The sequence below is a fragment of the Papilio xuthus genome, unplaced genomic scaffold (genome assembly GCF_000836235.2).
Source record: "Papilio xuthus unplaced genomic scaffold, Pxut_1.1 DF825946.1, whole genome shotgun sequence".
Lineage (NCBI taxonomy): Eukaryota > Metazoa > Arthropoda > Insecta > Lepidoptera > Papilionidae > Papilio > Papilio xuthus.
Window position 1 is genome coordinate 1,232,134 of NW_013532703.1, and position 26,992 is coordinate 1,259,125.

Consider the following 26,992-nt stretch of genomic DNA (forward strand, 5'->3'; position numbering starts at 1 on the left):
CTCCAGCGGTCGGGCCGATTGTTGGTTTCCGCGAGTGTCACAAAAAGAAATTCGTAAAAAATAAATGGTTATTGTGTGAAATGAACTGAATTTGTGAATGTTCATTGTTTTTTTTATAATAAACACTTGAATGGAATCTCAATGTGACGTCTTTGAAGCTTTTGATGCAAAAAACAGGTCAGTATTTGTAGAATGGTAGACATGTCATACTTTTATGTCTTTATTTGGATGCCGGGTCGCGGTTCCAGCGTCGACGGTTGGCTGATTATAATTGCTTCTTCTTCTATCTTTGACGGCTTATAAGATAAACCCACGCGCGCGGCAAAATATATTTATGAGTAAATGAGTTACTGTACAGTTTTAGAAGCGGCTATTTAGTAAAACTATCGGTTTAAATACATTTGTTTCCATTAAAATGTAAACAATCTTAATTCGCTGATGCCCTTCTCCTTACACTATAAAATATATTCTTTACAAATTAGATAGCAATTCTTAATTCAGAAGGAAAAATACTAAATTATCATACAACCTAATTTCAAAATATGAGTCATTATTAACTTTAAAAATATTTTCTATGGACAACTTTTAATTGGATATAACTATTAAATTAAACATTAACTAATGCAAGTCAGTGTCAGTAAAATAGATTATTATGAAGCCATATTTGCAGTAAGCAATGTAGAAAGTTAGTGAAAGTTATATTATCAAAGGCATATTATATTTATAAATTTGTTTTATCTTTGATAAAAAGAGACTTATATCAGTTAACATTGGACTATATTGTTAGGGAATAATATATCTATTATATATATTAAATATAAACATGCATGTACCTACACCAAGACATCATGATCAAAATAGTAAAATAGATTGTCCATTTTAAATATATTAACCAAATATTTGATAAATAGGTAAATAAATATGTATTTAAGAGTTACTTTTCTCCTATTTTTGGTCAGTTCAAGGTCATTGACAAGCATTTTCATTTGAAATATACTACATACTTTGTACCTACACCAATGTGCAGTGAGATTCTACTCTAACTATTAAACAGACCTATTTGCAGACACCATATGAAGCTTTACCAGTGTTTAGACTTAATACCAGTATAAATACATAATTATAACCACTACATAACAAACATAGTGTAGAAAAAGTATCTTAAATCAGCATGTAAACTTGCTCTATGTATGATCAGTGTGAATAGCCTTTGATACTAATTATACAGCATATTCATAATCTTACTAATATTTTAGATGTATGAGTGGATGGATGTATGTTTGTTGGAAAGTACCTGTAGAACGGCTCAATGGATCTTGTTGAAATTTGGTACAAATGTAGAACATAGTCTGGAAGAATATGTAGGTTACTAATTAAGTTTTTTTAATACCATGTAAACGGAGTCGAGTGCAATAGTTAATGTATTAATAATTCATAAGTATGATTTGATGTAAAATGTATGTAAACTTGTCTAAAAATATTCATATCATTCGATGAGATTCAGACGAGATTTCGACAATAGCGTTCTATCTACATTGTTACGTATTCATCGAATTCGACGTTTTGGTATTAGCGCGTATACATTGCGGCGCGGGTGTGTCATTTTATTGCGTGTAGGTCAGTGGGCCGACGATGTAGTGAACGTCACGTTTTATTGTGGTTACGAAAATAGTTATTTTTACACAGCGTCGTCGTTATAACGAGCTAACATCGTAATGCTACGCCTTACCGGTTAATTTATGCTATTATGTGCTCTATTTTGTATTGGTTAAGAATTATTTTTGTTTGAATCTTTTTATCTTTAGTAATATATGTGAATAGGAATTAAATATTCATTTTTTACGTATCAGTAAGTGGCTAGTGTTGTAGGGCATTCAACTGATTATATATGTCATCAGAGACGTAAGTGTAGGCCTTTATCTTGAGTTAAATGATGCTCTTCTATAATTAAATATTACTTGAATATCATGTCTGGGTTACATCATGCCAGTACAGTAGCACAGTAGCGCTGGTGCCAGTTAGTATTTGTAGTATGCCAGTTATATGCCAGCGCTGATTTTGAGCAAACCTGGCCTTACGCTACGCATAAAGGTTATGTCCATCGGATTTATTTTCGGGGCGTTATAATTAAATGCTGCACTTTAGATATGGCTGTTTGATTGTGTATACATAGTTAAATAGCGTTTCCCAGAGGACAATATTTAATGACCTCTAAAATAAAAACATGATATTTTAAAGTATGACGAAAGATTAACGTATGATAGTTACTACTCTTTTCATATATCTTGGCGGCTCAAGGACATCGGCGCGCTGTGCTGTGTTCTCCCCCCGCATCCCGCTACGCGCCCCTACACGTAAATTTCGTTATGCGCATTGACTCGCGCGAAGTTAAGAGCCGTCTAGATGTCTGAATACTATAATACCTACATCGTTGCTTAATTCGATTTTGATTTTTAAGGAGCGATGTTTTAATTTTATTACTTAGTGGCCAAAATTTGTGATAACCAATTTAAATCGAAATTTGTTACAATTAACACAGTTTGATTTGCCATAAAACTATTAAAATCTTTGACAACACCAAATGTTACCCCAGGTTAAGAAATAGACGTATGAATTAATGTAAACTGGAACGCGTCGGTAGCGGGCGTGATGGTTCGTGAGTGTAATACCAAAATATCCACGTCCGAGCCGCGAACGACACGTCACGCGGCTTGCGTAATGGATACATAAGATTTGACTACAAGGTACACAGAATTGAAAAGGACAGATTAATTATGTTAACTGTGTATGAACTCCTGGTGACAAATAATTATTTACGCAAACAATATTCCAAATAATTCTAACGTTAGTCGTTCGCGTAACTGACGAAATTAAAAAAAAAACTTAATAGTCAATGTGGCTACTAATTTAGTTTTCTTTCTTGCAGACTATGTTCTACATTTGTGTCAAATTTCAGCCAGATTCATTCTGGAAATACTTTCTTATATCCATTTATCCAAACATTCGCATTTATATATATTAATAAGTATGTATTTATTGCCAACTCGTGTATTATACGTTTACAATTAGATAATATTAGTAAGATGATAATGATGTTTACTAAAACTAGCGTCGTGTACCGACATGATACTGAGCTTACTAATGTAAATGCGAATGTTTGTATGTGTGGGTGGATGTTTGAAGGTATCTCCAGAATGGCTGCATGGATATGACTGAACTTTAACATAGATGTAGAACATATTCTGGAAGAACACATAGACTAATATTTTTTTTTAATTTCGTGCGAATGCGGGTGACAACTAGTGTGAAATAAAAGTATAAATACAAAGTACGTCTATACAGATTTTATAGGATAATATTTTTATAATCTTTGACACTATCAGACGTTTTCAAAGAATATAAAAAAGGCAGCATTGAAACGCAAATTTGATACAAAACAGTATTTTTTATTAATACAGATTATATAAAAGATTTTCTTGTTATAATTTTTATCTCGTTTAAAAATAAAGATTTCGATTGTCTTCCTGTGAATAAGACTTTATAAAAGAACTCTTTTATACTCAAATATATTTATTATTAACTAAGTTATCAATAGATCATTGTCCAAGTCAGAGAATTAAATTCGCTACCCACTAAATCTAATATTGTTACCGTATTAGGTATAATTTATTTATTTGAAGTCAGAGAATTAAATTCAGTACCCACTTTGTATAGAATCTTATCAACTTGTGAATTTACAGTATATGTTAATATGATTTTTCGTCTTATTTGTATTATTACGTTAATTATTATTACTCCGGAATTTGTATTTATTTCCTCGACTGTAATAAGTTAGTCATCGCCTTTAGGATTCGAACCCGCGACCTTGGGGTCAGGGCCCGTTGTCCAATGCCGTGATTGTTATTCCACTAGCGGTCGCTTGTGTTACGTGACAATAGCACGTAATACGTGATACGAAGACTTATCTCTAACAGATTACAGGAAATCGATTGTCAGCTATTTTTATTTTAATGTTCAAAGTTTGTGATCTCTACGACCTCTTAATTATGACGTCCATATGTAAGTATACAGTGGGGCTAGACAAAGTGCATTCGCTCCGAAATACCATAACGAACTTCAAAAATGTATTGAACTGGCAAGAGCTTTCGTTAAGTGATGTGATAGTCGCGCATCAGTTCCATACAATTTTGAAATTCGTTATCGAATCTTGTCTAAACCCTCAAAACTATGTAGAAGACCAACTAAAGTCTTATGTACCCTAGGGGGAGTCAATAGCAGACCCTGCGGCTTGACTTCACACGTGTCATTACATTTCTCCGTATGCGAAAGTTTGAATGTTTGTTACTGGGTAACTCCAGGTTAAACCATGCTAGTTGAACATAGTCTACAAGAACACAAAGGCTACCTTTTTTAGACATTATTAGTTAGAATCCTTTGGCGCGCTTTCATTACAAAGTGAAGTGTCAGAATAATTAGTGAGGGGACATAAAAGTCGACATTTTAGTAAGGATAGTATTGTGCCAGTACACCGGCAGATTGTCGGTTTTTCATCCTAACACTATGATCCAGGAAAACTGTTCTCGTGGGATACGTTTGTTTCTCATGTTTACTCAATAACTCCGCAATGGTTTAACATATTTTATTGAAATTTGTCATAGACATAGAACATTGTCTCGAGTAACATATGATACACACTTATTTTTTAATTCTGTGTAGACGAAATCGCGGGCAAAGAGTAGTAATGTTATGATTAAGATTCCAGTGAGCGAGGGTTAAGAAAGGCTTTTGACTTTTATAATTTGGACGATAAGCCGCTAATTAAAAAGTGTGTAGATAACATTTTCGATGCTAATTTTATTAAAACTCAATACATATATAAATAAGGTTACATGATGCATTTCTCGGCAATAAGACTGTTGTAACGGTGTCATCCCTTATCTCATTTAGACTCATTACACCGTGTGTTGGGCTTCGTATGCAGATAACTCGGCTAGACAATATTTTTTAAAATAAAATTTGCATTTAAAAATAAAGATATCGAAGTTTAAAAGAGATGGGAATAACGGTATTCATCATCAGCTCACTATAAGTCTGCACTGAGGGGCTCGGAGCCTACCCTAAGTTAGGAATGTCTAGGCCTTAGTCAACCACGCTGGCCAAGTACAAGTTGATTGTAGACATATCTTTGAATTTCTTCACGGATATTTGCAGCACGTCGATGTTTTATTTCACCGTGAAAACTGTATTAATGGAATTTAATTAATTTACTTATATGTTTGTATGTATCTTAAAACTTCATACAATCCAATAACCATCCCCATCCATCCAATACCAACACCATACCCAAATTCACGTGTGTAAATACGTGATATACTTAAATTTTCAAATAATTATTTTTAAATACAAATAATAGTGTAATTTATTTACTTTCTGATACGTTTAAGTGGAAATTTTAATTAAGTTTTGCAAGGCCGCAATGAACCATTTTGGTTGTTGATTAAAAGGTTTTCGTGTTTGACCTTTGTTTACAAACTAGTATCAAGTTATTTTAATCGCAGTGTTCATAGCGTGTGCTCATCGCGTTTCACTCTAACACGCTATTTGAAAAAAATCTATTTCAATCCTACTATTAGATTGTTAGACAAATAGAGAAATGATGAACAAGGAAGAAACTACGCGTAGTCGTGGAGTACCGTAACTCCACGACTAGACTCATAGCAGTGATCCCTCGCGACTACGTCCACGTGGCTATGTTTGCATCTATGTTGTATTTATTCTGGTGATACCTTCTAACATCCATCCATCCAAACATTCGCATTTATAATATTAGTAATATATACGACTCCTACTAAATTATATACATAAATATTATCTTCGTTTGTATACTTTGCACATAGCAATGTAATTGCAGTAGCAAATGTTACGTGATATTGCTGATTTAACTGCACTGTGGCACTTTAAGAAAATTTATACAGTCCAATAAATGAGTACACAGGTGTCGCTAGTGTGTTCACTCATTTATCATTGCGTGGGTAATGTTACATTGGAAATTAAGACTACGTGTACACTGTCCGACTGAACGCGCGTTTAAAAAACCTCCAGATCCCGTTCATTACACGCCCAACAGCCGCGCTATTACGCTTTTTCTCTTCGAGACACAATAGACGCGTTTTTCAATATTTCCACTATATGTTACTAATATTATAAATGCGAATGTTTTGGTGAATGGATGGTCGATTGAAGGTATCTCCAGAACAGCCGAATGGATCTCAATGAAAATTTGGCACACATATAGAACATAGCTTGGAAGAACACGTAGGCTATTAATTATGTTTTTTATTTCCGCGAACAGAGTCGCGGCGACAGCTTGTTTTCCTATAATTCAAAGCTGTAGACAAGTAAAGCTAAACGTCAGAAATACTAAATTATTCCTGGTATAATTTTTAAAAACATTTCGTACAGTGCGTCTTGATTTCATAAATTTTACGAAATAACTGAAAGATATAATATCGTATTATATAAATTTTGACATTGCTCTGTTTACTTTCAGCGTTGACTCAAAAAATATAGTTCCCTAGTGTGTACTCGCTTTAAAATATAGGATAAGTTTCCACTATCGTTAGTAAAGCTGTGAACCAATTCTTTAGTAGTACGATAGTTCTAACCGTTGCTGTACTGAAATGAATGTAGCCTGTGGTTCTCACGGTGACACAGGTTTGTTAGCGTTATATTGCTGTTAAAATTCCTATACATGTTAGTAAAAATATAAATATTTAAATGGACAAAGGCCATTAGCATGAATACGATTCATCAATGATTGCACACGTATTGTAGATATAATTTCTGTACTCCAAAGTCTTTTTAGCCGACTTCAAAAAGAAGGAGGTTATCAATTCGTCCATTTTTATGTGTGATACCGCATAACTCCGCCTCTGGTGCGTCGATTTTTAATTTTTTTTGGTCGAAAGGTTTTTTTCTAGAAAAGTTTGAGTTTACAGTCTGAAATTTGTCTAGTGATTTTCTACTATTAACATCTTATTAATATTATAAATTTGTGTTTAGATGGATGGATGTTTGAAGGTATCTCCATAACGGCAGCAATGATGTTGCTGAAATTAGGCATAGATGTAGAACACGGTCGGGAAGGCCACATAGGCTACTTATTAAGTTTTTTCTTAATGCCGCGCGGACGTAGTCGCGGCCAACAGCTTATAAGACATATGTTTCGCTGTGGATATCAACGGTTACAATTTTTTACAGTTACTGGTTTCTGAGACCGATATCTCTGCATAAAACTTTGACAAAACAAAGATAGCATGTTTTAAACGGAGTTATTGGTGTTAGAAATCCACGGTTAGTTGTTCTCTTTGTTCTGTATGAGCGCAAAACCTGTTACAAACCTCTGTCACCTGTCAAACTGATTGAGATGTTAAAACCACCATGACAACAATGGCCACAAAAACAGCGGTAGCCGTATCTTCACAATGTAAAGAGTCGAGGAAATTGATAGATAATAAACCAACAAATAGCTAACTTAAAAAACTGGTTCAAATGAAAGTTTTTTTTTCATCTCAATTACGTTAACTGTGAAAAGAATGAAAACTTAACAAAGGGCGCTAACAATTTGCCTAATGGACCGTCCGATTTCGATCTCATTGTAAAAAAGCATCCTTCCTGCTTCCGCATTGGTCGTTTCGTTTTTCCCGCGCTTTTCAATATAAAATGCTGTACATCGATTTGGTTTGTATCAGTTTTGGGATGTCCATCATTCCCAAAGGTTCACTGTTGAAACATTAGTGTTTTGTGCATTTGGATTTGTGCTATTTGAAATACGTAAGTATATTAATTGAATTAATAACATATGATCTTGTAACGTGTTTACGTTTGCTCCAATATCAACGGAATGTACAATCGTTGGAGTCATTTGTATATTTGAATGGTAAATATTACGACATATCAAAGAATTACCCGCGGTCTCGGCTTACGTTACAGGAATTTATGAAATCATCCTAACTGTAACTTTCCACATTTAACAGTCAACACCTTTTAAAAAATATATTCGACTCGTTCACACTCTTTGATAAAAAGGGACAACTATATGTTTTCGATCTCGTTCTATCAATAGTAGAAACTGAAGTTAATGAGAACAGTTTCTAAGAAACGAAACCGATATTTTCATAGTAAAAGGTGATTAACAAGCAAGCGGTCAATTGAATTACCTAAAATAGCGCAGTGACTGTCCCCCATAGGCGTTTGTAGATATTCCTAGCTAGATATATTTCATTGACAGAGTCGGAGATGCATAGAAAGAAGGTATATCCCCTTTCTATGAATCCTCTCCTCTGTCAATTCCAACTTCCTCTTACTAAGCGTTCCTTATAAGAAACAGGTTGGAAAGGGGAAGAGAATTAAAATTAGGTCTCCGGCATGAACTTAAAACGTAAAATCATACATATAGTAACAGAATTACAGGAGTGCAGAGGGGTTTGACAAAACGCATTCGCTTCGAATCGATTCTATAGCGAATTTCAATATTGCATGGAACTGAGGCGCGATAATTACGTGACTTATCGATAGTTATTGTCAGTTCTATACATTTTTGAAGTTGGTTATGGAATCGCTTAGGAGCGAATGCACTTTATCTAAACCCCATGGACAGGAATAGCTCTAGTAATAACTAAATTTAGTCTCTCTTAGAGTCTTAAAGTTCTCATAAATATTTTAGTGTTATCACAAAATCTATTCTCATATTTAATTCATGCAATCTAAGCCGTGTTCCGGAATCTCTAGATTTGTAGGCGAACCAACGAACCGTTAAAACAAAAATACGTACAACAAAAACCGTCGCTTTTGTTTAATAGGAAAGTATACAAAAGCCATATTTCTTACTCGTATTTTTTTTCTCGTTGTTCCGACTCAGATCACCTTATATTTCTTTTGAGTTATTTCATAACGTGTGCGTAGTTTGGTAGCTTTAAAGTGTTTGAACTGTTGCATATGATTATTGAGTAATAGAATTAAAACATTCTATAATTTGTCCAATCATTAAGAAGGGGCCACCGAGGTTTCGGATGAAAGGAGATGGCATGTAACTGAAATGCGTATGCTAAGATAAGATAAAGTTAAAAATGTGTATATTAGAGGAAGCTTGACAGCAGCGCCATTGATTGAGAAATTGAGCAGTAAAAGATTAGCGTGGTTTGTACATGTTATGAGGAGGGATGATGATGATATAAGCAAAAAAGTCATGAGATTGAATGTGCATGGCTACAAAGGTAGAGGAAGACTAAAAAAAAGTATGGAATGACTGTGTGAAAGAGGATATGCGAAGGAAGGGGTAGACTCAGATATGACGACTGATAGAGATGTATGGAGGAGTAGTACATACTGTGCCGACCCTCCATAGGTATAAGGGCAGGTTGATGATGATGATATTAATCATTAAAAAGAAGTTTAGGTCTTAGATACTCTCAATGTAAGACCTAAATCCCTGTTTAACAAGATTTTATTGGATTTTATTATACATGAACTGGATTAAAAAAAGTATTGTTCCCTATCCAGTTATGAATTGTTGTAGACATTATTACAATCCTCTGGCGCGAATGACGTGCTTTCGTTACAAAGTCAAGTGTCAGAATGAATAGTGAGGGGACATAAACATCTACATTTTAGTAAGGCTAGTGTTGAGTCAATACACTAGCTCATTTCTGGATTTTCTTACTAACAGTTGGGTAGGGCTTCCATGTTACTAATCTTACTAATATTATAATAACGAATGTTTGGCTGGATGAATGTTTGGTAGAAGGTTTAATTTTGCATATGTAGAATATATTCTGGAAGAACACATACGAAGTGGACGACGTCCGGAGCGACAGCTTGAGTCCCTTAGTGTATATTTTGTATAAGATTCTACACTAAGGAACTGTTTAGATAACTATAAAACGTCTCTGAGTTTGTCAGTTGTTATGGTTTATTTGTAAACTTGTCCCGGAACTAGAATTTTAATGTTCCGAAATTGGTAGAATACAAAAAATATGTTTTGTAAGTTTTTATAAATAAAATCTATTGATATTTTTAGAAAGTTAATAACTAAACAAGGTTAAAATATTTAAATAATCTAAAATTGGCTAAAGTTGATTTTAAGCTAGATTAGACAATGATCAATGTATATCTAGATATTTTAAAATCTTACTGAAAAACATTGGAAAAATAGTCTTGACAGACAGACGTACGGAAAACAAAGTTATCCTATAAGGGTTCATTTTTTTCCTTTCTAGGTATTAAACGTTAAAAACAATCGTAAATTGTTTAAATTAAAAAATAAATTCCAGCTTGATATCTTCACGCGTTTTTGAGAAAAAGGGTCTTGACAGACAGACAGACGGATAACAAAGTGATCCTATAAGGGTTCCGATTTTTTTTCTACGTGGTACGGAACCCTAAAAATATACGTAAGGTTAAAACCTTGTTATTGAAATAACTGTAATAAGTCGAGGTAAATAACAGTCATTGTTATGTAATGTCAGCATCAGTAGTATATAATATGGAAACAGGTAACAATTGCCCTATTGTATTGCAATATTAACTACAAACAAGACCAAACTAACATACGATACTACAGGCATTTGCTTAGTTTACTATAGTCCTACCAGCTTATCTGACCCGGTGGGCATAGCTGATATTATCAAAGTACAAGATCCTTGTTGGACTACAGCTGTTATGTATATTTAATTTTTATGTAGGTTAATATTTAATGTATTCTGTCACCGGGCCATACAAGTTTGTCGCACTATACGCTACGAATAGAGTACGAACCATGAAATTGTATTTACACGGCCTCCACTGGTGCCGTTTAGACTCGATCGCTTTTTCCTTATATGCACGTCATTGATCACGCATGCCCGCAGAATGGCAAATAGGCAGAAAACTATGCCAGGCAATTGTTACAGTTGTTATGGCAATTTGAATAGAAATAACCAACATATATGTATTTGTAATAATACAATCTTGTTGCATTATAGTTAAATTTATTTCCTGGTTTTTAGTACTTAAGTATCTATGGTCTATGTATAGATTAGTCTTAAAAGTAAATGGACAAGTTCGATACATGACGTAATAACTACAGCAATAGAAAAGCAGATTGTTACTAACATTAATGGAGCTTACTAGCATTAATTAAGGAATAGGTGTAAATTTTCCTTTTGCGGTTTCGTAGCGTTTAGGTAAAAAAATGCATCTACGAGCCTCAATAGTTTTGCCACGTCTGCGTTGCATAATCAATGTCCGTATAACGCCGCCGTGCGTTACGTTACTCGGCTAACGGGCGCGTTATCGTTGCGATAGAGTTATCGGCATTCGACTACTCGTTATGTTTACTTAGCACACGGCACGCTGTGCTCGCAGTCTCGCGCGTTTGTCACTAACGAAACGCAAACCGCGCGTTTGTAACTTTCCAGTATTTATTGGTTTGTTTTTTACTTTTTTGTCGTGTCTGTTTTTTATGTTTCTTCTGTGGTGAAGTGTCTGTGATGTGTTAGTATTGACGACTCTGATCTCTGCAAATGGATAGGCGAATGCTTGGAAATGATAGCTTTTGCTTTGTTCCGATTTAAACGTGCTTGTTGATGTTACGTGACAGTTAATTCTTTCTATATTATTAGTTCGAATCCACACCACCGCTACAAACCGATACCATCAGCTACAATATGGTGAAAATCAATTTGGCACTAAAACTACGTCTTACAGCCAGTCCATTTATAGAGTCAATTTTTTTTTGTTACTCTGCTTTTCCCTTTTTTGATTTCGGTCGTGACTGTTGACATTAGTTTAATTTGTTCCCCGTATTGTTTATTAAGCGTATTTAATTGCGAATTATCTTGCCTTTGTTTTTATGAATGGTCTTCAAGTTGATTGTTACGACTATTTGTGATACGTTGATTAGGGTTCCGTGAGCAAATGTGTGAAAATTATAACATATTTTTAATATAATTAGAAATGACTTTCCCTTCCCACCCTTTTTCTTATAAGGAAAGGATAGGAAGTGGAAGTGGACTTTCCGGATAAGAGGATGCATGGAAAGATAAAATATTTTCTTTCTGTGCATCCTCTCCTCCGTCGATTAAAGGTAGGCAACGCATATGCAATTGCGTATGTCTATGAGCAACGGTCACTTCACTATTTCAGCGATTTCAGGTAGCAGCTCGCTCGTTTGCCACCTTATGACATAAAAAAAAATATTTATCTATATAGAAAGTGTAATGAGTAACATCAAAGGTTTAGAAATTTTTTGTATGAGTAAACAACGTAAATTTATCTGATTGTGCTTTAATGTACCCTAATTTATAGAGCGGCCAAACTTTATGATTTTTTTTTTAATTTCATGTTGTTGCCAATTTTATATGTTAAATATTGTCATGTGTTTTTGTCTCTATATATTCAAAAGGAGTGAGTGGGATGACATTATTTTTGTCTTGTTTCTGTTGTCGGTTTTTGTACCGAACCATGTACAAAAATTCCAGACGCGCTTTACTGTAGTTTTTTTTATCGCTCTTATATTTAAACGATTGAACAATTTTATTGACAAGTATTACTGCCAACTATCAATAGTAAGTTTTAGTAATATTACGTCACTATTTGGAATATTTTAACTCTGAAGAATAAAGTTATATTTTCGAAGTTGTAACTTTATTCCTCGGAAGGGTCTATTGTGCTTTACCGTGGGTTTCCATTCCCTTTTAAAAAAATATGTCTTTATACTCTCGGCATTAAAAATCCAAGGTATTTTTTTTTTAATTTTGTCTTTATCTTTTATATTTTCTGTTGATAATTATTAAAGGCTAAGTAATTGACATTGTGTTTCAAATATTTTAATTTTAGAGGTCGCAACGACTAAGCCGTAGTTCTAATCTACTTTATATTAGTAAAATGCACTTTGATTGGGTTGACTATATAAAAATGTTAAGTCGTAAATCTAGATAAAACTTATCCTTTGTTGATGTTTATCTTACTAATATTATAAACGATAGTTTAAATGGATTGATGGATGGATGGATTGATGGATTTGTCTAAGGGATTTCCAGAAAGCCTCAACGGATCTTGATGCAATTTGGCATAGATGTAGAACATAATTTGGAAGAACATATAGGCTACTTACTTTTTCTTTAGGTCCACGCAAACGTATTCGCGGTCAAAAGCTCTATATGTTATTTTATTAGTTTTATTTTTGTAACTTAGATAGAAAGCCGAATCGAGTAAAAGTTATTTTTATTTTGCAATGGAATCGAACACGTGAATATTTTTAAACGCGTTATCGATTCGTAGCCATCTTGTGTTTGACGTCAAACTGATGTAATTGACTTTACACACAGTTTTGTATAATATTGACGTCTTTAAAGTTTTCCTACGTATTTTTTAAACATTTTTAATTAAAATCCAAGGGGTGTATTAAAAAAAATTGTTTTTTTTTTAAATAATCAATGCTACTATCTCTATTTTGTAGTTTGGACATCCTTAACAGAGAAATCAATATATGCTATATATTATACGAACATAAATATATCTAATACCAATCGAAACTTGCTTGTAACTTTGTACTCAAATATAGAAATCATTAAAAAGTAATTAAAACTTAATCGTGGTTAGTAATTAACCTAACCATATAACAGCAAAATCGTTATTCCATCACCGCGTACGTCTCCTTATTACGACTCTGCACATTAGGGTTGACAAATTTCGATAAAGTAGACACAAAGACAGGCGACGAAATAAAAACAATTTTTGACTAGACATGTGTAAATCGCTTCTGATCCGAATCAAAACTTCAAGTCACATAGACTTGAACAGTTGAGCTGCCCAACAACTAATTGGACAGCTCATCGCGATGTCTGTGAGCCGATGAGCTGCTAGCTGTCTGGTGTCCAGATCTCCTTCACGCATAGGAATCGTGATTTCAACTGTAGATCTTCTATTTCAGTTGAGTTAACTATGACAATCTGACCACTTCCTAATCTTTGATTCTATTTTTACATCACAATTGACTAAAAGACATCGACAACTAAACCGTGGCTTTAAAATTCAAGCTAAATCCAACCCTACTTAAGATGATCAAACGCTAGTTAAATTCAATGTAAAAAATCAAACACAAAGTCTGTTCATAACATGATTCTTATTACCTTTGTGCTTAAGACCAAAATCGACTGTTAAGTATTGTTTTTTGGTAGACAGATCCATTAAAGTGATGAGAAAAAAAAATTAGTACCGCGAATCAAGGTGTTTCGGTTCAATGTACCTAAGGAAGGACGTCTGTGGTTATTTCAACGTCTGCGAATGCGGCCCGACTCTTTGGAAGTTTAAAACAGGGGTTCGCAAACAACGGCCCCTTATTGAGAACCTTTCATAAAAGTACCTATGTAATAGTGTATTTATACATTGAATTAACAATTATTAGCATTTGTAGAATGCAAGTAGTATTTTTAGTTTTTTTTTATATATATGTTATCTAGAATATGCACAATTCAGTCGTTCAGAACTAACTCCTTAATATGAGACTGGAATGAAATGCTTCCACGGTGCCGTTCCTTTCCTCGCGCCCTCGTTACAACGAGTAACGAGGATAAACTATGTTAACTACGTTTTCATTTCATGGTGCAAACTTTTCTGCTTATTGTACACATTTACGTGATAAGATTTGACCATAAAAACTAGGAACTAGGCTTCTTTTTTCGTGTATTTTCCTTATCTGTATATATAAATAAAAGAAAGTCGTGTTAGTTACACTATTTATAACTCAAGAACGGCTTTACCGATATGGCTGAAAATTGGTGAGGAGGTAGCTTAGAGCCAGGAGACGGACATAGGATACTATTTAGTCATTTCTTTTATTTTTCGAATTTATGCTTTGAACAGCTGCTTTTTATTTAACTTACTAATATTACAAATGTAAATGTTTAGATGGATGTGATGTGGATGGGTGGGCCACACTAATTAAGTTTTTTTTATATATAATATATCCACGCGGACGGAGTCGCGGGCGAGAGCTGGTTTTTATTATAGTTTTGTGATTCACAATCTAAAATTCCAATGAAATATGTATTTTTCATTGGCTAGAATTAATTTGGTATCCATTTTCGATCGTGTATGCACGTTTTTCTCTGAAGTCTAACGAATTTATTATTATTTCGTTAGTCCGCAACACAAGAGTTGAGTCACGCGGTTATAAGTGGAGGCACGTTGCGTTTCGTTTCCTATTCGTTAACTTGCACCAACGAACCCCTTTATTATAACGGGTTAAAGTTTATTTTCGCCTAACCCATATACAGTTGCAACTTGTATACTTGTGACGTCAATACAAGTGACATCAACTTTAAGAATATAGAAATAGAGTACAATATTGTATGACGCAGCGTTTCTTTTAAGTTTTTGATGACTTGGAAATTCATATGGCATGAATGTGTCTTTAACGTATGCTCTATGCGTATGCGTTAAAGTCCATTTTACCTTGATCTTTGGTCAGCTTAAATTGGTTTGTCTTCTGTCCTTGTCTTTCGTTCGAGGTAAACGGAGGCTGATGTATTATAACGCCGTGTAACGACTAACGGGGAACATTCAAGGGCCTTCGTTGTGTTGGTAACGTATTTTATCGTTGCAGCCTTGAAATTTTACATCCGTAAGCTGATTTTATGTGAGTTTTTATTTATTTCAATACTATTTATAATGTTTTATATTAACATATGTGTATTTAAAAGGATATTTCAGATCTGAAACCTACTTTTTCATGATAGATTATTCGCCGATAATACCTATTTTAAGGTATCGCATTTTTTCGTTATAATTATTAAAAAAAAAACCTTCTTTCCCGCATAACTAATTAACGTAATATTTTCGGAATTTATAATCTATGCTTGTATAGATTCGAATCGGAAAATTCCTACATATAAAACATCCAACCTCGTGTCTGTCCGTGCATCTGTTACACATGTCAAAAACGTCAGTATATTTCATTAATTCTGTCCACGTCGTCTTTCAGACCACACTCTTACGCCATAACCTTGTTATTTACATTTACATAGCATTTATAATTGTATATTAACTAGTTTATACCCCGGCTTTGCTCGGGTAATTTTAATTATATTTAAATTGATAAAAATAGCCTATGGCACTCAGGAATAATGCAGCATTCTAATGGTATTACAGTTTTTAAAATCAGTCCAGTAGTTTTGGAGTTCAATTGGTATAAACATTGAAGAAAATTTAATTTTTCCTTTTAAAAATATATGTGTAGTTGTATCATCGTTCTAATTATGAAAATATTGTATGGAACCCGTAGTTTTCTTTTTCTCTTACTAGTAGTTTTAGAGTTTCAAATAGTCAAAAAGATCCTTTGTGCTTAACATTTTTGGTTACTGCGTAGTGTTAGGAAGAAAATCCGAAAATGTGATAGTGTTTTGTCGCAACACTAGCCTTATTAAAAAGTCGACTTTTACCTCCCCTCACTATTCATTCTGACACTGGACTTTATAACGAGAGCACGTCATTCGCGCCAAATGATTCTAACTAATACTGTCTAAAAGTAGTTAGTATTTGTGAAAGGCCACGCTAAATATAGGAAACGGTAAAGTAATAACCGTCGGTTTTTAAGTCTAAAATCCCCGTTAAAACATATTATCTCGGTTTTTGTCAAAGATAAAAGACAGGGGATATGTTTTATACAGATATTAGTCTCGGAAACCCACGGTAAGTAATCTAGGTCGTTAAACTGTTCGGAGTGCGGCCAGTTGCGCAACTTTTCAGTTTTAAATCATAAAAGCAAACAACTAAAGTGATACGTGAAAATTGCAATGACCACGCGGTTATAACACGTTCGGTTAAATTGTATCGCGCGAGGTTTGGTTGTTGGCTTCGTGCGAATTGTGGGTCATTGGCCGGACGCCTTATACAATGTGAGTCGAGGTTCGATTCCAAAATAGATGTATTGTTACTTATTTAGATTTCTGCCACGTGTTGAAGTTAGCAGTTGGGATTTTTTTAAAACAGCTCTATGGAGTTTTGCTAATTTTTTTCGCAATAACTTAAATAAAGTATAATAATATATAACAAATGGTTTAAGTATAACCAAGCAATCGCGACTTAACAAATAAAATAACCGTTATTTTGTCAATAAGTATGTTCAATAGAAAAAAGTTTACATGTATGTTCCTACTTAAGTTATTTAAGGGTACTTGATATAAAATAAACAAACCTTATCGATATCTTTAGCGATGGAAGTGAAGTGGTCGCGATATATTTTAAAACTAGATACAGTTTTGGCGTTATCAATTTAAAAGGTGTTACGAAAATATGTTTGTCCGTTCGTATGTCACCTAGTTTAAGCACGGGAAGTCGATAATGATGTTCCACTAACCTAGTAGATGTCTTGTATCTTTTACTAATTTTTTTCTTTTTTTTTAACAAGTATAGTGACGCAGATTCGCCTTGACAGTTCGTTTTATTACGTGAAAATTTTAGTGGCATTGAACTGGTTTTAATTGATGCTAGTTAGCCTTTTTAAGTGTTCAATCTATACTATAATTAAATTTGGATTGTCTGGATTTAATATCAAAAAGTTACATTTCGTAAACATGATGTGATGTATATGGGTTGCTAATAACGTAAACCCAATTTTTGAAAATCGGTTTGTTATAGGCCATAGTTTTTCTGCTTTTAATATCTTAATAAGTAGCCTAAGTCTTCTTCCAGACTATGTTCTACATCTGTGCCAAATTTCATTAAGATCTGTTGAGCTGTTCCGGAGATACCTTCAAACAAACATTCATCCCTCCAAACATTCGCATTATATTAGTAAGAAATAAGGTATACCTTTACGTCACTCGTTGAAAATAATATCATTTGGCAATCTCGCTAAAGTTTTCGGTTATCAGAAATGTGGATAAATATTTTTGTCTCGAAAAATATTTGCACTGGCTCGTGTTTCTGGTGAACGTTTATCAGGAAACTGATATTCATTGAAATAAAAATAAAAGCCATACTGCCGCACTCATAGTCTCACTTAGTGTGGGTTTCTTAGATCGAATGTACACTTAGGAATGATTATATAGCAATGATAAGACATTTAATCCGTTCAAAGATATTACAACGCTTAAAACACAAAAAAAAATTAACTATCATCATCATCATCATCTGTTCACTATACGTCCCCACCGAGGGGCTCGGAGCCTACCCTAAGTTAAGGGTGATTAGGCCATAGTCAACCACGCTGGCCAAGTGCGGGTTGACTTCCCACATATCTTTGAATTTCTTCGCAGATATGTGCAGGTTGCATCACGATGTTTTCCTTCACCGTAAGAACGTCGGATAAATGTACATATGTAAATCGAAAAACACATTGGTACATGGCGGGATTCGAACCCAGGACCTGCAGATTGCAAGTCAAGTGCTTGACAACTGAGCCACCGACGCTCTCCATTTAACTATCAACATACAGAAAAAAAAAACAAGTTATAATTGAGCGTTGTATTGCAGAAGAGATAGGGTCTTTCTTCTGTATGTTTATTACCCCTGGGGACAAAAACAATGATATTCTGCAAAAACCTTTACGTCCCCTGTACATCAGTTATAGCAATTAAATAAATAAGGATACTGTGCGCCCCAGATACTCGTAAGAGTGTGGTGTTATTGTCTTAGGAATACAGGTTTAGGCACTTGACTAGTGATATGCAAGTCCTGGGTTCGAATCCCACCATGTACCAATGTGTATTTCGATTTTCGATTTGCATATGTACATTTATCCGACGTACTTACGGTGGAGGAAAACATCGTGATGCAACCTGCACATAACTAAGAAGAAATTCAAAGATATGTGTGAAGTCAACCAACCCGCACTTGGCCAGTATGGTTGACTATGTCCTAGTCACCCCTAACTTAGGGTAGGCTCCGAGCCCCTTGGTGGGGACATATATAAGTTGATGATAATGAGTCAAATGAGTTTTTTTAATTTAGTATTGTTAGTAGTAATATTAAAAAAAGTTGCACGATCGTGTTAACCTATTGTATTTTTTAACACGACAATCTCTAGAGACGGTTAGTGACATCGCCATATGAAGGTTAAATATGAGCTGGCTAAAATCGATATTAACTTTAAATATAGTTTGCTACAGTTTTTACTATGGCAACACTTAAATTTGTATCATATGCCTATATAGACATTACTAGTTATCGCCCGCGATTCTGTCCGCGCAAAAAAATGTAGTAAGTAGCTGATTTTTTATTGCAGACTATGTTCTGTATGTGCCAAATTCAATCGAGATTCGTCGTCGTGTCGAAAAAGATATCTTCTTACAAACATCCATCCATCAAAACTTTCGCAATAATATTACTAAGATTATCTTTGGCCTTAAAAAAGACTTGCAAAGTAAAATCAATCCTTATTTAAGTCATGTAAAGCTTAATATAATTTGCGATAAAAAAATGCCCTACCAGCCCCGGTCTGTCTGTACAGACCTTTAATGTTATCGTGAATCGACTGCCTAAGCATTTTTTGTCTCTACCTTCTCAAAGGATATGTGAGAGATGACAATATGTGTCAATAAAGATGAAACTCATTGTAATATTCTCTTAGATGACACTAGTCTGGTATTGTTTTGGTCAAACATAAGCCTCCCCACACACTAAAAACTTAGTCGCCCGATAGTTAGATCGGGCGCTTAATCAGTATGAAAATGTACGGAGGTAGAGCGTAGGTGGCTCAGGGGACAAACAATTGACTTACAATCTGTTAGGACCTGGGTGCGAATCCCGCCATGTACAAATGTATTTTTCGATTTCCGATTTACTTATGTACATTTACCTGACGATCTCACGGTGAAGGAAAACATCGTGATGCAACCTGCACATATCTGAGAAAAAAATCAAAGATATGTGTGAAGTCAACCAACCCGCACTGGGCCAGTATGGTTGACTATGGCCTATGATTTAGGCTCCGAGTCCCTCAGTGGGGACGTATAATGAGCTGATGATGATGTATGGAGGTACCCATTGCATGCAAACTATCGGGCGACTTTTTCTCTAGTGTGCGGAAACTCTAAAGATATCGCTTCATATCGAGTGTCCGTTCAGTTGTCGTAATGGTTCGTTAGTTCACAATAAGCGATGGAACAAATCGATTGGTCCCCCGCTGACCAGACATTGGTGTGTTCAACTTGTCGCCGTACGATTAGTACCGTAAAACTTTTAAGAAGTCAGAACTTCGGAAATGTAAAATGTTGTCTTACTGCCTAACTCTCAGCTTTTTAATGGTCACTAAGACAGACTTTTAGTATAGATTTACTATGAGAAACCAACACTAAAGGACTGCGTAAGCAATTAATTGATTTTGAGCTTCTCTATAAGCCTCTCGTACTTTGATTGGTGAAACGTATTTATAGGTAGTAATATTTTTATACACATTTGTTTGATGGATACGCTCCTTAAGTTTTTTTATTAAATTTATCTCTGTTTTTATGACAGTCGAAACCAAATAAAAACTTGTGTCAACTCGTATTTGGACAAAGGCAACACGATGGAGCATAGTGGAACAAACCAAGTCTGTGTATCTGGTTATATATTCAGTAATTATGATGTCCGTTATTTGAGCTCGTTAAAACTGACAAGCGGTAGACGTGACCATCACTCGTCGATATATCATCAATCCGATAATGTAACGTGACCGACAGATACTGAAAATTTTGTAATATTGTTTTCATCATTTTTATTTTTTAGAGTCTCATTGTTTGGCTGGTTATTTGAGAAGAATTTGTATACTAACTTTTGCCCGCGACTATCAGCGCAGTAATAAAAAATATCGCACTACGTTACGCATAGGCACGCCAAATTTCATCGAGATTCGTTGAGCTTTTCTGGAGATACTGACTATCATCCATCCATCTATCCTTTCGCATTTATAATACCTCTAATTTATAGACGACATTGTTTAATCAATGGAATCATTTGTTCTACTTCTGTTATCGTATTTAATATGTTAAACTCAAAAAAATATAAAGTCACCATTTATCTCTAATCCAGTCTACATATTTTTTATTTCTTCAACCAGAGTCAAAGCTAATACGGGTTTCATATTTATCTAAAGACAAGGATTCTCTTTAATAAATATTAACAAATATAAAGCGTTGTGTTTCAATTATATCGTCAAATATCAGATAATCAGCAATTGAAATTGTACCCCACGATGTGTGGCCCTCGTAATATGAAGATTGTACTTGCTAAGCGTAACTTGTAATACGATCTGCTGTCTCAGTTTATTCAAAGGGTATGAGAGAGATGACACGTTTTGGTACAAATGTTTCGGCAGTGGAAACACACGGTTCAAGTATGCCACAGCACGCGGTTGGCATTCGAGAAGTTTCCATATCGGGACACTAAACGTTCCAGTTTATATAGAGAACCGTTTGTTATTTTTACACGTCATATCTCGTTACAGTCTCGGAGTTTCTTTGAAATCAAATATAAGATTAGCTCTCGCATATGTGTCCCTGCGGAATTAAAGAGAAATTTGTAATTAGCCTATGTGTTCTTCCAGACTATGTTCTACGTCTATGCCAAATTTCAGCGAGATCCATGCAGCCATTCTGGAGATACCTCGTAACAAACATACATACATATGTTCAAACTTTTACATTAATAACGAAAATATGTAGTTTTATTTCTATTAACTTAATATATGCAATTGATATGGTCATTTGTGACCTATCCAGGCCAAATTAATCAAACGTAGTCAGAAATAATAATTAGTAATTTGACTATTGATAGTATTGTACTTTGAACCAGCCTGTAGTTAAAACTGCCGGCTGGCAACGCATCTGCAGTTCCTCTGGTATTGCAGATGTCCATGGGTGTCTTTGATCAACTCGATGTTCCTGCCGATTCTTTGTTCCCCTTCTCTTATAAAAAAAACTCTGTCAATACTATATTGTTTGTTCACAGATCGAGCTATGTCAATATCGTGACGCTTCAACAATTTTATGAACACATGGATTAAGATTCATCGGAAAATACAACTATATGAAAGTACTAAAAATATAAGTAAAGGTGATAAAGATGTCCCATCATCTGGTGACTGTATGCATGTTTTGCCTGCTCTGTGCAGCGCATACCTGTGCCTCGCATATTGATATACACAAAGACATCGTATCTTATGAACCAGAAATAAAAAACACCGAACACATGATGGCTGATCTTGGTAAACGAAGAATAGACTCGCAGAGGTATCAGTTTAAATTGGACAAGATACGAAGGAAGAGGGAAGTCAGAAATGTAAATCCTAACGCATATGTGGAACAGATCTTCAGTATATATGGTGATGCGACCACAACAACAATGAATATGACCGGATTTAATAGAATGCTACAAGATTTGGATTTACATAAATTAGTGGAAGGTGGTGTACAGAAAGTTGAACGGAAAGTGTATTTTTATGGTGAAACTGAAGCGAAAGAGGATGTTGTCAATGTAAGTATGGTTACGAAAAATCTGGATACTAAAGTTTACATGGAACAATGTAGTTTCTTTTAATATTCATCATCAGCTATACATCCCCAGTGAGGGGCTCCAACTACCCTAAGTTAGACGTGACAATGTCATAGTCAACGCTGGCCCAGTGCTGCTTGCCATCACATATCTTTTCAATTTCTTCGCAGTTATGTGCAGCATCACGATTTCCTTAACCGTAAGAACATCAGATAAAACAGCAGTTTAAAAATTGTAATTGTTTATAAATTGTTATTTGTTTCAGTGTGTAAGCAGTGAAGAGCTTGTTACGACAGTAAACTCAAGGTTAAAACCACACGATCATGGGCACAGCGAACACAGCGCTTCAGAACACGAGGCTGATGCCTCGGTATCAGAGGATACATTACAAGCCATCTGTCCTATCCTACTTTACCAGAAACTCGCCGGTACCTCATTAGAAAAATCTGGTTGTGTTAAAGAAGCTAACATACCTTATAGAATAGATTACAAAGATCTTAAACCTTTAGAGAATGCGTATTCAAAAAATATGTACACAGTTTGGTTGTATTCCTCTTTAAGTATATTCGCGATCAGTGCTTGTGGGTTGTTAGGTGTCGCGGTTATTCCTATAATGCACAAAACTTATTATAATCATCTGTTGCAATTCTTAGTCGCTTTAGCTGTTGGTACGTTGTGTGGTGATGCTCTATTGCATTTGATGCCTCATGCCATGAGCCCAATGGAGCATGAACATAGTCACGAAGAAACCGGTGTCGATACCAGAGCTTCGCACGATGATGGTATGTGGAAAGGCCTCGCAGCAATGCTAGGCGTAGTATTCTTCTATTTTACCGAAAAAGGTTTAACAGTTGTCGTAGAATGGAGGAAGAGAAGGCAGAAGTTGGAAGAAGATAAACTGCCTTCAAGAGTCCGAGTGCTAAAAGATGAAGCAGTAGGCTGTTCTGATGGTAAACCAACAACGAATTCCACATCGAATAATATTATGAAGATCTTCAAGAGAGATGAGAAAGGAGATCCGACAATGAAGACTTGCAAGCACAAGTATTCAGAGTACCCTTACTGTTACGATGAGATTGATACTGACACACATGATGAGCATCACGTCAGAGATGGTCTACCTCCGAGTCCGAAGGCCCAGAAGAAGCACAACAACTCCGTCAGTGTGGTGTCATCGAATGCTCTCAATACTGAAGGAAAAGAAAACGAGCCGACAGCGAAAGATTGGCTGCTGAAAGCTGAGACCACTCCCGCAGTTGTCGAAATGAATAACATTAATCATAAAGAAGAAGGAGCTAAAGATTTAAAGGATGGTGACAGTTATACTGTAATTTTGAGGTAAGTCAAATTATGTTATGATGCTTACTCTTATTCGTGACTAGCTGTCCCACGCGACTCCGTCCGCGGGGAATTAAAGAAATATATAATAAGTAGCCTATGTGGTCTTCCAGACTATGTTGTACGTCTATACAAAATTTCAGCAAAACCCATGCAGCTCTTTTGGAGATACCTTCAAACAAAAATCCATCCATCCATCTAAACATTCGCGTTTATAATATTAGTAAGATTTAGAATATAATAAATAAGAAAATGAAAGAAGAGTAATATTTATGTGTTATTCGTAGGGAGCATTCGCGTGCCCACCACGGGCATTCCCACGCGCACGGGCACGTGCACGCGCCGCCTTCCTCCATGTCCTCAGTAGCTTGGATGGTCATCATGGGTGACGGTTTACACAACTTCACTGACGGCATGGCTATCGGTGAGTCATATAACTTCTAAATTGCAGCTTATTTTTCGACTTTGATGTCGATATTGGTCCTTCGAGCCGGATTTCAAGTTTTATGAGAGTAATTGTTTCGTATTGTAGGTGCTGCATTCTCGTCAAATATCGCCGGTGGTTTCTCCACAGCGATTGCTGTGCTCTGCCATGAGCTGCCTCATGAACTAGGTAAGTATTGTCTAGAATCAATTGAACAAGCGCCTTATGTTTGTTCATATTGACTACGAATACGTGTAATCTTAAAAAAACTGCTTATGTTTGATGTATTTGGAGTTTATGACATTTATTCTCATTTATTCTAAATGAAGCATCAATAGCCTAATGGTTAAGGGTACGGATTTCCGATCATAAGTTCGGAGGTACAAATTCCGCCATTCGACTATTGTCGTAAACGATATCTTAGCAAAAGAGCTTAGTTGGAATGGTACAAAGAATTATAGTAAATTTACAGAAAAAAAATCTATTAATGTGGTCAAGCATTTATTGTTTCGAAGTTTAGTACCCGGCTTTCGATTTGGCACGTCAGGAACAAAAGTGCTAGTGCATATGTACGTCGAGGGGTGTAACAAAGTTGGGGTATTACAGGTGACTTCGCGGTGCTGCTGAAGGCGGGTATGTCGGCGCGGCGCGCGGTGTGGTACAACGTGCTGTCGTCAGCACTGTGCCTGCTGGGCATGGTGTGCGGAGTGCTGGCGGGACACGCGCCCTCCGCTACAAGATGGCTCTTCGCAGCCGCCGCCGGCATGTTCTTGTACATCGCACTCGTTGATATGGTAACCATAATATATACGTAGTTATTTAAAAAAAAAACCCTTAGCTTATGGAGAATTTTCAATAGAGAGAGACAGAAATATAATTGTGAAAATCTAAATACTGCACTCAGAAACGATAAATAAGTGCTTTAGTGTAGTACTTTGTATTCTTGTACTGTTAACATTTGATAAAACTTGATGACACTTTTGTTGTTTTATGTAAGAAAATTAGATAGGACTAAATAATGAATGGAAAGTTCCAAAAATCTAAAATTTTCACTATAAAAATATCTGGTCTTCTTTACAATATTTTAAATTGTCAGATGCCGGAGCTGAGTACATCTCACAGCAAGGAGGGTACGCTGTGCCAGTGCTTGCTGCAGCTGATGGGGCTGGCTACTGGCATCGGTGTCATGCTGGTCATTGCTCTCTATGAGCATGACCTCAAGAACCTCTTTGGTGAATCCTGAACCTCTAAGCAGCAAGAACACGAGCAGTCAGATTGATTGGTGCAATCTGAACCTACATGGTGAAAGATGGACTTTATTGGTGAAGGTTGAACCTTTCCGGTGAAGCCTTGAATAACAGTGATATGTGTTTTAAGTGTAAATGTTCCCCTAACCCAGTGTCAAATTATATAACCAACTGTGAACTTGAACGCACTCAAAGTGAAATGTGTAATACGACGAATTATTTAAAATGTAAGTGATTTTCTTTCCTAACTTCAATATTGAGGTATCAAACCTCGGACTGGTCATATTGACCATATAAGTTAACAGTAATCGAATAAAATAATCGAATCGTGTTAAGTACAAGAAATTGAGTGTCGACATCTATTTTTAATATTTTTGAACACACCTCTATATATGGATAGGCTGTATTTTGTTCCTATTTGATTATCACCATTTTGATGATGGTAGCGTTTGCAAGCGGTGGTGAGGATTTGAACTGACAGGAACTTCAAAAGGCAATTTTATGTAGGAACAAAGCAAAAGATATAATTTCCAAGCAAATTACCTATCCATTTATAGAAATTAGTGTTTTTTTAATCATTGACAGGCAAGATTTAAATACATATATACGTCAAATACTATGTTAATGGAATATATATATTAATATTATGTCCAGAATCATTGAGTTTTAAATTACTTTGAAGATGCTTATTCTTTGACATCTCACGAAGACGTCATGAAGACTCACTCTCAGTTTGAAAATGGAGATTAGTCTTTGGAAAATCAAGATAAATCTTTAAAAATTATCTTTTACTAAAATATGAATTCTTATATTTGTTTATTAATATAGTAGAAAGATGTATGTTTTTTTATATATGTATTTAAATCATATTTATATATTTTATGCAAATCAAACTATGTAAACAATTAGCAAATGCTATTCATGTTTATCAGCCGTCTGACATTTCCTTTGCTGGTTTTTTTTTCTATAAAATACTAAAATGGGTGCTTAAAACTCCCTTAGTTTTAATTTCTTTTGGTAAACAGTTCCTAAGAATATGTATTATTTCTTAGACATACTCCTCAAGGATTGTGTTCCAATTTAATTTTTTTTTTAAATAAATTGTGATGTACTTAGTCTGTGCTCAACTTCCTTGTAAAGTTTAAGCATTAACTTAGTTTACTTAATCATGTAACAGTTACTTAATTAATAGGATTTATAATAAAAATATATGAATTTGTGCATAATTTACTGCTTTAAAACCCTTTATACACCTTTTCCTAATACTTTTCATCTGTTGGCTCAGTGGCAAGCACCTGACTTGCAATCTGCAGGTTCGGATCCCGCCATGTACCAATGTGTTTTTCCATTTCCGATTTACATATGTACATTTATCCGACGTTCTTACGGTGAAGGAAAACATCGTGATGCAACATGCACATATCTGAGAAGAAATTCAAAGATATGTGTGAAGTCAAGCAACCCGCAC

The 26,992-nt window shown here is 35.1% G+C and overlaps 1 protein-coding gene across 3 annotated transcripts; it reads left to right on the plus strand.

Annotated features, from left to right (window-relative positions):
* Positions 1–26,728, plus strand: foi (solute carrier family 39 fear-of-intimacy). Of its 3 annotated transcripts, none has more exons than XM_013321243.1 (7): positions 1–177; positions 21,973–22,497; positions 22,781–23,853; positions 24,141–24,277; positions 24,386–24,466; positions 24,884–25,071; positions 25,374–26,728. In XM_013321243.1, exons 2-7 carry the CDS (start codon positions 22,087–22,089, stop codon positions 25,518–25,520), a joined length of 2,037 nt encoding a protein of 678 aa, XP_013176697.1. In that variant the 5' UTR covers positions 1–177; positions 21,973–22,086; the 3' UTR covers positions 25,521–26,728. The 3 variants fall into 3 exon arrangements, with proteins under 3 accessions (XP_013176697.1, XP_013176699.1, XP_013176698.1); XM_013321245.1 differs by lacking the exon at positions 1–177 and adding an exon at positions 11,396–11,465; XM_013321244.1 differs by lacking the exon at positions 1–177 and adding an exon at positions 15,596–15,679.
* Positions 26,729–26,992: the final 264 nt, after the last annotated feature.

Excerpts from the sequence above, each read along its gene's own strand:
- foi (XM_013321243.1), top strand. The coding sequence starts at position 22,087 with ATGTCCCATCATCTGGTGACTGTATGCATGTTTTGCCTGCTCTGTGCA. Across the intron at positions 23,854-24,140 it reads AGTTATACTGTAATTTTGAG|GGAGCATTCGCGTGCCCACC; the intron begins GTAAGTCAAATT and ends TGTTATTCGTAG. Across the intron at positions 25,072-25,373 it reads ACATCGCACTCGTTGATATG|ATGCCGGAGCTGAGTACATC; the intron begins GTAACCATAATA and ends TTAAATTGTCAG.